The sequence below is a fragment of the Pundamilia nyererei genome, unplaced genomic scaffold, assembly GCF_000239375.1.
Source record: "Pundamilia nyererei isolate P.nyererei 1_Seehausen unplaced genomic scaffold, PunNye1.0 scaffold00380, whole genome shotgun sequence".
Lineage (NCBI taxonomy): Eukaryota > Metazoa > Chordata > Actinopteri > Cichliformes > Cichlidae > Pundamilia > Pundamilia nyererei.
This window is the reverse complement of record NW_005187781.1, coordinates 127,562-142,204: the sequence shown is the minus strand read 5'-3', so window position 1 is coordinate 142,204 and position 14,643 is coordinate 127,562. Positions and strand designations below refer to the sequence as shown.

General features: G+C 41.0%; 1 protein-coding gene across 1 annotated transcript in view; it reads right to left on the bottom strand.

Moving 5' to 3' along the window:
* Positions 1-13,855, bottom strand: part of vstm2a (V-set and transmembrane domain containing 2A) — a 108,418-nt gene extending 94,563 nt beyond the window's left edge. The window contains exons 1-2 of the mRNA XM_005752786.2: positions 13,381-13,855; positions 12,033-12,199 (exon numbers count right to left, since the gene is read on the bottom strand). Of these exons, the coding sequence (XP_005752843.1) occupies positions 12,033-12,199; positions 13,381-13,459 (246 nt within the window). The 5' untranslated portion in view covers positions 13,460-13,855. The remainder of the gene's footprint in view (positions 1-12,032; positions 12,200-13,380) is intronic.
* Positions 13,856-14,643: the final 788 nt, after the last annotated feature.

The following is a 14,643-nucleotide window of genomic DNA, read 5'->3' as shown; positions in this document are numbered from 1 at the left end:
AATATTCTTAGACACTACAACAGGTCATGCAATTAATTAGGTTGCTTTTAAATGTATCATTGTCATTTTTATCCAATTGTATTGAGGATTGCAAATGTGAGAAGCGTTGATTACATCTGCAAACAGCATATTCCATTAATATTAATTACAAGTCACTGGATGCATGACATTATGATTGGGAGCTGAGCCCCCCTGACTTACATGTACATCCGTGTACTCAGTGTGTGCTAACTCAAGTCCACTGTCTGTACCCTTTACATCAGAATTCATAAAAACAGATATTATAAAAACAGCTTAGAAATATTGAAGTTTGGAATAATGCTACAAATATATTAACCAGTTCACGGTAGTACCAAAAAACATATCCAGGTCTATACATGCGCTGACCGGAGATGAGTAAACATGAAAGAAACCATTATCATTACGTATAGTCTCATCATAGCAACACAGTATAAAAAGTACTCCCACACTCACATGGACATGCTTTCATACACTCACATAAAGGACTTGATCAATACACACAAATTCTGACTAAACAGTTTTTAATGTATTATTGAATTCCTCCAAATTAACTTGGTTTTTGTGTGTTACACATAGATGGTAACAACCATTTAAACCAGATTTGTGCATATTTGAAAGCACACATGCAGAACAGGCTTATAGAGCTTCAAACACATTTGCATAAAAACACCAGGATTAAAGCTCACACAGTATTTTGGGGAAAAAAATATTAATTCACTTTTAAATACCGTAAGCAAATATAATAAGCCCTGGAACCAAGAGCTCTGTGTGCATAAACTGAGCAGGACACAGTAGCTACGTGAAGAACTGGACTCATTCATGTTCTGTTGTAGGAAGACTGACAGACACGCTTGCCTTCAGATATCAGCACAAATCTGAACAACAGTCACAGAGTTTTAACAACAAGTTCTCAGGGGACTTGGCAAAAATACCACATTAGCAAACATGTTACCATGGCTAATTAGCTGCTCTGTTGTAACAATCTTTATTTGCAGCTTAAACCAGTTGTCAGTTATCCTTCAGCCCTGCTGCTTACCTTGCTGGTGGAATTTCTCAGTGTAGCATCCTTCGCACTGTCTCTCCATGCCCTTGTCAGCTGTCAGTCAAACAGATACACCTGAGCTTCAGACCCTAAAGGACTATTTTGGATCAATCTCTCATTTCAGATCTTATTTTTTTCATCCTTTCAGTTTTATAAAAAAAACTCAAGAAAATGAATTTTGACTCCAAGAAGGAAGGACACCTGTCATTTCAGTTAAATGTTCAGATGTTTCTGTTTAGTAAAGCTGATGTTCAAGGTGATGAAACAAATTGTATATGATTTATGTCTTTTTTGAGAAATCACATTATTTCATTTCATAATTTTCATTTCATAATATCTAAGCAGAAATGCTTAAAATTGGCCTGACAGTAACAAAGATAAAGTTGAAGAAAACATGTCAATTGTATTAAGTCACTTGAATTTAACATGAACACTCATTGACTGAAGGCTTTTGTGGTAATTATAGATGCAAACAAATACACTCTCATGCTTTATATAGGTCTCAGTGATTTGGTTTACCATTTAACATCATTCTAAAATGAAATACATTTATTTGCCATCTCATTTTGTTGGCTCTCTTACCTCACATTTGATGCTTTAAACTATAAACTTGCCCAATGGTTTTGGACTTTACATCTTGAAGCCTTAGTATTAGCATTCTTGCTCACACCATGTTAGTTTTTCTGGACACAGAAATGGGAAGACGTTTACACACCAATTAAGTCAATTAAATTTTATTTATATAGCACCAAATCACAACAGCAGTCACCTCAAGGTGCTTTGTATATATAAGGTAGACCCTACAATAAAACAAGCCATTAGCTAACACTAGCTTGCTTAGCAAGCTGCATCCATAAATTTGGGCAAGTAAGAGACTAAAAATATGTTAGAAACTCACTCACCATAAATAAAGCAGAACATAAACTTCTTGGGTGTTCTTCATTCCCACTGTCACCAAGTGCCGGCTCATACTGTACCATCCATAGGAGCTTTGATGCAGTTTCCCTCCCCCCCAAACCTGACCATGGGCTGTTGACCCACACAAGTATAGTAAATTTCAAATTTTGGTCCCCACAAAGGTAGGAAAAACCGGTACACAAATAGACACACACAGACAGACACACACACACACACAGACACTCACCCCACCTTAAACAACCTCCTGCCACCCCCTTACCAATTCTGGAAACAGCCCTCGGTCGTTTCTGCAGTGAATTCCAGTGATTTCAAAAGCCCGGTTTTCTTCCGCCGCTGCAGCTGAGCCTGTCAGTGGATCGCTTGACAGTCCACAGGTGGAATAACAAAGCAGCGAGCTCTTTCATGTGTTCGTGCATGCTCACACATACACAACAGGCTCCTGTGGAGAACTCATGTTCGCTGTTTACAAACCACTGCAGATCATTACAGGCGTGTGCGGGAATGGCAGGGGCCAGAATGGCTGAGGAGAGCAGTCAGCAGACTATACCTGGTGCATGGTATTGACTCCGGGTGCAGTTATCTCAGCGTGAGTGGAGGAGGAGGCTGCATAAGCTGCAGTCAGACTATGATGGAGAGGCAGGGAGGCAGACAGTAAGGTCACTCAAAGAGCATGGCTGCCAATGGATTTTATGCTTCCTTGCTGTTACACCCAGTGGATTTATAAACTCACTTGTTAAGAGAGGTAAAGCTCGCAGTGGTTTGAGTGTTATTTGGTCAAAGTGCGCAGGTGGATGCTTTATATAATGGTCGTTTGTATTGTTACCCCAGGCTTCAGCTGATCTCTATTTTCTCTGGCGGCTGAGGGTGACCTCGTATCATGTCCACCTCCTTTTTTTTTCTTAAAAAAAAAAAAATCTCGCTTTTAGAAAGACATGCCAGTGCTGTGATGTGTTTCATGGAGATCTAGGTTTGAATCCAGCAGCAGTCTCACCATTCATGCACTCCAGGCAGTATTTGAGTAATGAAATGCAGTATACATTTTTAAACAGCACACATCTGCGCCAGGTCTCAAGCATCATCTCCGATTTTTTCTCTAAACCTTTACTTCAGCTTAGAAATTCATACTGTCAAGGTGTGGCCTTTATGATATTCCAGATATACAAAGATGTTTGTCCCCCCACACAGAGAATTACATTGATTTTAAGCTGCTTTTATTTTTATGTATTTATTCCCAACGTCTGTGGGAATAATACATAACCGAGAGCTCACAGAGCAGTGGCTGAAATGATCGGAACAGTTACCTCCACAGATAAAACTCAGCTTTTCTCCCGTTCCCTCACTTTTATCCAAACATAATCCCACACCAAATAGAATTACCAGTGGACGGGGTGGTAAAGATTTACTCAATAAATTGATCTTATGGCAAACAACAGTGGGCGGATTAGCTGGATAAAAAGAAGAGATCAAAGCCTGAAAAGATTTATATCCACCTCTTCAGAATAAGAGGGATTTAGAGTTTAAAACTAAATAAAATCGTTAATGTATTTTTTAACATTCAAATGCATGGAAATGAGGCCCTGTCCGTCATGCGTGACATAACCTTCAGGTAGGCTTTGTACATCTATGAGGAAGGTCAAAGCAGCAGCCTTTCCAGCCAGTATTCAGACAAGGATCCAATATTCTAAATTTGCGCCTTCACAATGGACTTGAAATGAAGCAATCAAAATGTCATTTAAGTGTAGACCTTCAGCTTTAATTTAAGGGGTTTAACAAAATATTGCATTAACCATTTATACATAGTGCTTCCATTTCCAGAGGCTCAAAAGTAATTCTCAAACCAAAATAATTAGAAATACAAATATTGTTTTCAGCAGTTTAATTCAAATCCTTTGTGAGCAATGACTGGCTGAAGTCAGAAATCTGAAAACAAAGCCTGCACGCTTATTCACATTTGTTGGAATGTTTTATAATGGTATGAATTATATTTAGGTATTAAATATTAATTGAAATATCCACTTTCATCAAAATGCTAGGTGTAATTTAAAAAACGCTAAACAAGCTTTTGAGTCTTACAGATCTTGTCCAGGTGTGTTTGGCAGGCAGGAGATGGGACCCAATGCAGGACTCGGAGAAGGAAAGTTAAACGCAGCTTTTAGAAGAACTCTTCATGAATACAAAACACTAAGCTTTAGCAAGGAAACTGGAGAAACTAGAAAGCCTAGCTGTGAACGGAGAACTAGAAAACTACCATAACACGGAGGTCAAGACACAGCATGGAGAGGGTACGACACGAAACAAGCAGGGGATGACAGAGGACTGAAATACACAGCGGGGTAATCAGGAAATGGGAGACAGAAAGGAAACATGGCTGGGACTAATTGGGCAGGACGAGACAAGGGAAGCAACGCAGAATACCGACACGGACCTTAGTAAAACAGGAAGCACACCAACTGAACTTACAGATACAGACTGAGATCGCAATACTGACACAGTATAGAGAGAGCACAAGGAAAGGGATAACTTAGACAGGAGACGTGGGAGCAGGGCAGGCACAGAGACACAGACTAGACACTAAACAGAAACCAAAACCTAAGAACAAGCAAATCTTAGCAAGAATTAATCCAAAACATACAGCAGTCTTAATCCAAACAAAAACACAGAGTCAACAGACTCAGGACCATGACAGGATTGTTCTAAGATTGGCAGATGGGTTAAAAATCAACATAAAGTGGTGGATATATATATATAAAAAAAACCTAGCCACAACCATAAGCATATTACTAACAACCTCTCAAGTATCAAGAGGTTGAACTGATGCAGTGATGCTACATTTTGGTCATTAGAGGTGGGCAGATTGATCCAAATATCAATAGTATCGACATCAACACTGGTATTTAAACGATACTAATGCAATTAGTATTGGGGGGTTGGAGCCTATCCCAGCTGTCTTAGAGTGTGTATACCCTGACGCAGAGAATCACCAGTTAACTTAACCCCACTGCATCCCACTGAACTGTGTTATATACTTTTTTTATGAAAAATATCGTCATGTTAATTCTTTATAGCCCAAAGTACATTTAAACAACAGAAGCTGACCAACAGTCAGTTAAAGGGAGGCACATTTACATTCCATGTCTCTAAAAAAACCCACAGTATCCATGTCCTTAACTGTTAACTAAACTGTTTTAGTTAGTCTGTGTTGATACCAACATTTGCGTATCACACAGCACTATTGGTCATTTAGTTTAATGAACCAAATGAAGCGGATCTATCTCGCCAAAGTCAATAAGCTGTAAAAAAAAATTTGTGATGAAAAGGACTCGTCACAGGAGAGTCGTTTTTGTGCTCCAGTGCACACACTAAACCAACACGCAGGAGTTTTTTCTTACATTGCCTCAATACCTTAAAAAATCAGAAGCATCCTGTCTCTGAGTGATTTTGATGCATTTATTACTTCTATCGGGATGTCCTAAAAACTCCCTAAAAACCTTCAGTTGATCCAAAATGCTGCAGCAAGAGTCCTGACGGGGACAACAAAGACAGCATATTTCAAATATATCAAATTTATAGTATTCATAGTATTTCAATAAAGCGCTTCGGTCTTAGGCAGAGCCGTCAGCGTACATGGCCCCTCTTCTGTGGAACGAGCTCCCAGTTTGGATTCAGAGGACTATCTCTACTTTCATGATTATGCTTATCGTTAGGGCTGGATCAGGTGATCCTGAATCCCCCTTTTGTTAGGCTGATGGGGGGAGCTTCTATTGTTTCTAACCCTGTGTGGTTGCACACCACTCTGCATTTAATCATTAGGTATTATTAATCTCTGGCTACCTTTGACATGTACCACGATGTGAGCAACGACAGGATTTTTAGTCCTGTCTTTGCTCACATCGTGGTACATGGCTGCCTCTCTCTGAGTGTGGAGGTTTCTTCCTGCTTAAAGGGAGTTCTTCCTTCTCGCTGTCACCAAGTGCTTGCTCAAACAGGGTCGTGTGATTGTTGGGGGCTTCTCCCTATTACTGTAGGGTCTACATACGTAAAACACAAATAGGTTTAATGGCAATCTATGATTACACAGTAATAAATGGCCAGCCAACCAGACGTATTGATAATTAATAAAAAACAGAAGACAGCAGATGTGGAAATCCCAGTGAAGAGCAAAAAACTCTAAAGTGGTCCCAGTGATAATGGATTAAAAATGGATGAGAAACAAGGTCCAGTACTTTTGTCCATATAGTGCATGTTTTCACGCCACAGTGACTTCTTCCTAAAATGTTTTAATCTTTCAACACTGTCAAACACAGTGGAACAGGGTTCCTTTATCCTCCAGGTCAGGGACACTCTAAGGGCACCTGTAGAACAAAGCGATGTGGTTTTAATGTCTTAATGAGGCTAACTGGTGGGAACTCAAGAACAGCCTCAGAGACTAAAAATAAAGCAGTTGTGGAAGTTAGTTCAACTGGATTCATGAAAAGCAGAGTAATGGAACTATGAAGAAAAATCTGCATGATGCACCACAACTCTCACGCCAGTCCTCTCCAGCTCATTATGGCCATCTTGGAGAGCTGATTTGGAAAATGTACCCTGCATTGGAAATTGAAATAAAAAATTCACTGGTGCGGCACTTTGGTCTTTTTAAATGGCAGAAGTGCTTCACAAGACCACCAGTAAACTACTTTCCTCTGCTCTTAGCTTAAAAGCTTGCATCCACATATCCATTCATATAAATGTGCAGCATATTATATTCTTTTAGAGGTACACTTTAGTCCTTTTGGATTATAACCCAACATTCTGAAAACAATGCTGCATAATTATAGATGAAATGACAGGCGAGACAGCCTCTGTTAGAGAACGGCAGCCAAAGTGTCGTATAGACTGATGACCCCGTGTTTCCACAGCAATCTGCTCCTGTTCCGTAACAGCAAATGTTTAGCTCCCACTCATGCTCTGCGATCGCTCTCCTCCTCTCTGTGTGTCTTTACTCTCTGACTTGAATCAACAAAATCACAAGTGTAGCAAATCCCGTCAGCGGCACGACTCCTCTTTGTCATGGAGGTGTGAATATTTTGTTTCTGTCTGTCTGTGTTTGTGCATAATTATGAACTGGCAGCTCGTCATTTATAATCTGAGAGGAGAATCATTTAGCACTTGTTGTGGAAGCTGAAGCCAAACAGCTCTCTCTATTGACATGTTTGTTTTCCTTTCTTTTACTCTAATCTGTGTCCAAGGTAGGCTCGGGGAATTTTGGAAAAGCAATGAGCACAGACGCTTCATGAATATTATTTTTTTGTTATTCCAAAAGGTGATAAGTGAAAACGGCAACAAATTGAGCATAGTTTATTTTTTCTTATCTTAATCACGGTGCTAAAAACCTGCAAGTAGATAAATGTTCTAACTGAGAAGTCTCTGTCAGAAATAACCATTGGAGCAGCAAATGCGGATTAATGCTGAAAATAGTCCCCATCAAATGCACCATTTCCTCCTGTTTTCATCTGACACTCAACACTGATCTCTTTTAACCCAAACCACAATCGTTCCTTGCTTTTCAAACAGTTAACTGTATGTAACAGTCTTTACTAAGCCTTAGTCAAACACGAATCTAAACAAACCTTAAGCAGAGCTTTAAAAATGATCAGATGTATTGATTTTTTATTCTTTGGATTTGATGATATTGTTATAGACTATATTACAACACAGTTTGCCCTCATGCAGAAATAATTATTTAGAAGATCCAAATGAATAGTCGAAAATATTATTACGCAGCATCAATTTAATATTAATGGGAAACAGTGGGGGGAAGCAGAAGTGGTTATCATCTTCTGAAGGGATTATCTCACCAAAGAATTCACATGCCCCCTACATCTACTCTTAGTCCACATGTTGGTCCTTTAACAAACAGAGAAAGCACAGGAAGAAGCCCTGTGACAGATCATTATTTTATCGGCAGTGATCTAAGTGCAGTTGACACAATTGTAAATTTTTTGCTACTGTTCATGGAGTCAAAAATGTTTCGAATCCATTTAAAATATTAAAATAATCTCTCCATACTGCCACTTTCCCACCAATGAAATCAAGTGAAAGACCAGTTTTAAAACATGTAAAACTCCAAACAAGTCTTCAGTGCAATCAGAGCTCGCAGTTTATAAACCATTTCCCCCATAATGAACCATCATAACCCCTGGGCTATTTTCCTTTAAATTTTCACCTGAAAAAGCAGCCTCAGATGCACTCTGTCACAGCTCAGCGACTGCGAGGCCAAAATGAACAACCGTGGGCTCTGTGCTTCCGCGACACTTGGGAAAATTTGAAATACAATAAGACCCCAGGTCCCCATCACAGGGTCAGGGAAAGATCAGAAAAAGTCAACGCACAAATATATATTTTTACCGCATATTATAAATATACACGAGCCAATGAATAGCATCCTGATAAAGAGGAGTCACTCGGTTTGTGAACTTGTTCTAAAAATTCTCAGCCTGCAACTCTGCAAAATATGATGTTACACAAATGATGCACTTTAGTCCTAGTAGTACTAGGTGGTCTCTTCACTGAGTGCATCACTCTACTACCTTTTAAATGGCAGCTGTTTGAGTTCTATTAACAGACACAGACTGGCCTTGGTACAGGTATCTCCAGAAGACTAAATATTGCCAGGGCGCCTTGGCGTTCAGTGCTTTTGATGCATTATTTAATAACCACCTCAACAGTGACCATTCTGTGATTAGGGTTGGGTTTGGCATATATGGATACATGAATTTTAATAAAACAAAAGTTATTTATCTATTTAAAATCAAGTGCTAAACACTGTGAGTGATAATGGGCTGAAAATTGCATCAAAAAGAGGCGGGCATTAATCAAACCCTGACCTTAGATGGGTCACCAGTGACGCTTCAGTAGACTGCAGAATTCTAATAAAGGTGTTTCCTTCATGTGTGAGGCGCACGTCTTGCTTTATCCCAGACCAGTTTGTCCTTGATGGTGTTTCAGAGCTGCTAAGGCCACATGTGCACTCTGTCCAGTGAAAAAGCTCCTCAAAATCACCACCAGCCGTGGTGCAGCGGTTGGAGATCCTGCTGCTAGTCACTCATTCAATCGAACTGTCCAGTTTCTTGGACTCATACTGCAGTGCAGAGAAGCCACTATTGTGAGCACTGCTGAAAAAAACGAGGTCTGGCGATCGGTGGAGCAATGCACCACTTAGACAGAACTTGTGCATATAGAATTTCTGTATACACAAGTGCAATATATAGCACCTTGAGGTAACTGTTGTTATGGTTTTGGCACTAAAATAAAATAGAATTGAACTGAATAATGTGTTGGTTATAGATGGCACTGAGTTTAATACTGCTGACATGTTTAAGTTTAACTTAGATTTCAACAACAGCAAAAATAGAGAAAACTGTGCTTATGTGGGTACACAAATGACCTGATTTAGCATTTTGTTAGAAGTTAATTCTAGTGCTTTACAAAAAATACCCATTACCAAATCCTGCTGCATATGGCAAACGTTAGATCTGATGCAGGCAGAAACTCCTTTCTTTACTGACTTGAGTGGACCTGGGAATGCTTCAGAAGAACTGAGTTTTACTATGAAATATTACATAAATTTGTGGATTTGTGTTACATTTTTCAGTGTCTACATGTCAGCCTGAATCCACTTTCTACTTATTCATTGAATGTATATTTGTAGGAATAGTCGATACTATCCCTCTGCAGTGTTGCCTCTGGGTAACACACCTACTTTCACACTCACAAAGTCATCTGATTTCGTCTATCTTTTATTTCTACAATGGCTGAAGTATTATAAAAACTGATAATGTTAGTTGTTTTACATGATAGAGCATCTAGGAAGAGATGCATGTGCTAGCTGAAACCACACATTTAAATATAACATAAAAGCTCAAACACTGAAATATGAGTCACTCTTATGAAGAGGGTTATAATGTTACGACTTGACAGACTGTTGCAGAGTAATATGAAAGTAATGTAACTAGCAGTGTAATGAGTTACCTATCCAATATGTAAGTTTAAAAAATGCATTATTTCTTTTTTCTATGAAGGAACCCAACACTGATCCTACAGGAAGCTCCACAATGTTACAATGATAGAAAATGACTTTCAAACAGCACTGCACCATGGTGGAACAACAACCAGCCCAGTCTCATATATTAACATGTAAAACAATCACAAAGAAGCAGTGCATTTGTTACATTCTGCACATGTTTTAAACTATGTATTTAGGATGCCTGTTTCCTACCTGGAACACATACGTACTTCTAAGTTACATGGCCTGACACTTTTGACACTTTGTGGCTGAACTGCGTGTGAAACTGCGGAAACACTTACACTTTGCAACAATACCCTCAATTGTGGATCATTTAGGATGGAAGAACATTTTACAGACTGAATTGTTACAATGGTGACAATCTACTACAGTCCCAGGCTCAAATTCAGTGCCTATACACAGGTCTGTATAATCCAGCACCTCGAAATGCAGTCTACATTTACAAACAGACGGACTTAGTTCAAAAAACAAGAAGTGTAGTTCATATAGTGTGTTTCTGTGTATATGTCCTTGCTTCTTTTATTTTTCCCATCCTTTACCACTATTGTAAAACTTGTCACACAATAAAAGCTACAGGCAATAACTGCATATTTGCATTAAAAAAATAAAAGCTCACAGTAGAATAATTGTGCGGGTAAGAATTAAACCTGGGTCGTTAAGAGTTGCAGATAAAGTGTCCGCCCACCTACCCTTCCTCTGCACTATTTCAGCACTGAGCTGCTGTCTGTCTTCTCAAGTCTTTTCATATCATCCTTTCAAACATCCGAGTCTTACTTTCCGTGCATGCAGCTTGGATTTCCATAAACATTTGCATTCTAAGACATTGTGTTCATTTCCTCTAAATTTCCAGGAGACCAAGTGACTTCGTTCTCTATTACTATCTCTCTCTCACACACACACGCACACTGCCATTCAAAGTGAAACACTGCAGGCCAAACACACACACACAGCAGCTTTCAGTCACACAGCCATCCCTGATAAGAAATATGGGTAACAATGTGATGTCTGCATCAATAGGCCACTTCAACCCAACATCCAAGAGTCATGTGGGATCAAACCCACATCAAAGCCTGGCCGACGCTGCTGTGAGAGCCGGGCAACAATGGAACAATAATTAAAGCCACATGGATATCCAGCTACCTCCCGTCACACACATCTCTCGCTTCCCCTTTGTCATAGAAATGTACAGATCACCGTTTGATGTCTGTCATGACAACAGGCCTTGCACATCACGAAATGCAGCTCCTCACCACACAACATGGAAGCAAGTCATTTCCATTCATTTGAATGCAGTAAACACTCTCATTCACTAAGCAGCTGATCATTATTTGCTGTCATAACCAGCAGTAATGCAGCAGCAATACATAACAAAATGCCAAAGAGCCTCCAATGCACTGTTAAATGAGGCAGCGTGCAGGAATATGCTTTGGCTGTATTGATTCAGCCACTTTTTATCCATCCATGAATAGTTGGGCTCATTTACTTCATTTATCATGTAATTAATATCCAGAACGAGCTCATTTTTTCCCTTTCCCACCCTCCACTTTTTTCTTTGATTAATGCTCTTATTTTTCTTCTTGATGGGGCTGCGTCCTGCTTGGATTGCGGAGGGCTTTTTTTTAACTGTTTCAGGGGAAAGTTGGAAGCCCAAGTAGTCCAACTGAACTTAGAGCCACGGATTGAAAAGTTATGGAAATGAGAAATGTTTAACCGCTTCGGGGAAGCAGCTGGGGGTGGGGGGGATGAAGCTAACAAAAAGTTCCAGAAAAGAAAACAAATACCCAAAAACTTAGTGTTCTGTCGGCTACAGAGGGACGAGGTTTGATAGCATAAGGTGCTTGTGCGGAATAGCAGGGGATACAAACTGGATGCCCTTATTTCCTTCATGAGTGGGTGTGCTCCAAGCAAGCCTCGCACAACTCTTGACAGGGAAAGGGCACGCGCCGAGAGAGATGTAGAGAGAGAGAGGGAGAGATTCCCTTGTACCTCTTGAGCATCGATGTCCTCCTCGCTGTCACTCGGCTCCGGCGCTTTCACGAACCACCACTGGATCTCCAAATACACGGAGGCGGTTCCGCTTTGGAACGCGCACGCCATTTCTATGTTTTGACCCTCTTTGACGGTCATGTTGGAGGGCAGGTCCGTGAACCGACCTGCGGATGAGAGAAGGAGCGGGGGGAGGAGGGGGGGAGGCGGGGGTAATAATGATGAGGCTAGTTTGTGCGTCGTCTACACGCACAGAATCACTCGAGTCTCCTGCTCGCTGATGGCCGCAGCAGCTGCGTTACTGAGGCACACGTTTGACGAAAGGTGCCTTCTTGTTTTTAATTAGAGAGCACCCCCCCCCCCAAAAAAAAAAAAAACCACACACACACACACTCCCCAGCACCACCGTCACATATAATGACGCGTCTTCATCTGGAATTTACGTAACGCACTCCTGCTACATTATTCACAAACTAAATTGGAGCAGCCATGCCCCCCCCCTCCGCAAAAAACCTTTCCTATTATACATGCGTGTATCTTTGTAGCCACGGCGGAGCTGGTTGAAACCGCGTTAAAAATTCCAACTAAGCTTCGTGGTGTTTGCCTGAGTGTGATTCAGTCCACGGGTGTTTTTTTTTGTTTGTTTTTTTTAAAAGCACAGATTGATAAAATAGTTTGGTTTGAAGGGGCTGTAGCCTTCTGTGGAGCGGTGACGACATGACATTTGTAAACTTTTAAACCAAACCGTCGCTTACGTCCTTTTCGACAAACTCCCGGTTAAACTGTTTAGAGCTTTGTAGCTGCGATGCGGCCAAAGGCGAGCGTGAGAGAGCCCGCACCGACGCAGTTTGAAAGTGGCGAGCGACACCAAGCAGCCACACGGAATCCGGAGCGTCAGCTTTTCAGGAGCGCGGACAGACGCAGGCAGCTGCAGCTGTCCGCGGTGCTGAAAGCTTCTCATGAAAGGCAGCCTTTAAGACAAGTTTTATCTCCCCATCAAGCGTCGCCGCGAAAGAGGTGCAAGGGGGGAAGAGGGGGAAGGAGCCCCCCCTTCTCTTCTGAGCGCGACGTGAAACGACTTGATCTGAAACAATCACCAGTTGCATTTTTTTTTCGTCATCAGCTTCAGGAGAAACATTCATTCTGAGATCGCTTTCCCTTTCTTTTTTCTCCAGTCACTTAAAAAAATCCCTTCACAACAGCCTCTTTTCCCCGTTTTCCGCCAGCAAAGCTGCGCACTTTTAACACTTTCTCCCACCAGTGCAGGGCAGCAAAGCTAGACACGATCGCGCTCGCACGCCAACATTGTTTTCCCCCCCTTTTGGTTAAGAAAATATGACATCCTTACCTTCAAAAGAGAATCCGAATTGAATGCAAAATCCGGTTAAGAAAACAAATCCAACAGTATCGTGTGAGGTCCACATCATTCCAAGATCAAGGGGCTCGTTTTTCTTTTTACATCAGCCGGAGGAGGATAGAAAAAAGACGAATCTTTCCAAGGGGGCGAAGAGGGGGGAAAAATCCTGCACACCAGCAAAATCAAACAGTTGCTGGGCGAGTGTGTTTAAACGGAGATTTCAGAAGGCTGAACATGCTGGAAAGCTACAGCTTGTCGTTGCCGAAGTTCTTTTTTCTCCTTCCTTCTCTTTCTCTGTGCCTCTCTGCGGGAGAGACTGTCGACTGCCTGGTTGCACTGAAGTCTGTGAAATAACCGTGTTGCGGTCTTCTTCTGCGCTACCAGAGAGACGTCAGTCTAGTGGATCACTGTGGCATCCACACTCTCCCCACACCTCTGCAAATCTAGTCCTCATCCGGCCCTTTTTCCTGTCACCTTGACCGCTTAATTTAAACAAAAGCAGCACCGAGCGTTTGCTTTACAGTTACTACTTTTTAACGAGCTTATTTTATTTGGACATTTTTGCAAATGATGCCCAAATGATGCGAATACAGATTTTTAAAGGTCCTACTTATTCACAAAACTTCAGTTTTGTGAAAGAGAACCTTAAAGTTTGTCTAACATGCACAAGAGCGCGTATTAAATGTGGGTGTGTCAAAATCTGGTGCACTCACGCAGTCAGGAGTTCGTCTAAATATTGTAGCTTCACAAGTGAGCAAATAAGAAAGATGACAGTTTGGAGGTGGGTCATGGCAGGGCAAGCATAACATGTCCCGAGTCATTAAGCTAAAAGAGAGCCTGCTGGAATTTGCTATTAGTCTCCCGGAAAGAGTGAGAACATTTTGGCCTTTGATGCAGTGCGTACATATCGTGGCACCACTAATGTCTGCTCATAACGTGAATGGAGATCATTCATCCTTTGGGGAGGCGGACAGGTGTGTATAGGTCGACTGGCATAAAGTCAGAATTCAGGAGTGATGGGAATAACGGCGTTACTTTTTTCAGTAATCTAACTAGTTACTATTTCTATCGTTACAACATCGTTACCTTTACACTCTCAGAAATAGGGGTGCCAAAGTGTACCAAAAAGGGTACAAATGCTTGTCGCTGGGGGTGTTCCTTTTTGAAGGACATTTCTGTACCCTTTAGGCTTGGTACATTTTTGTACCTTATGAAGTTGTACCATCTGAAGTACAATCATGTACTTTCCTAAGA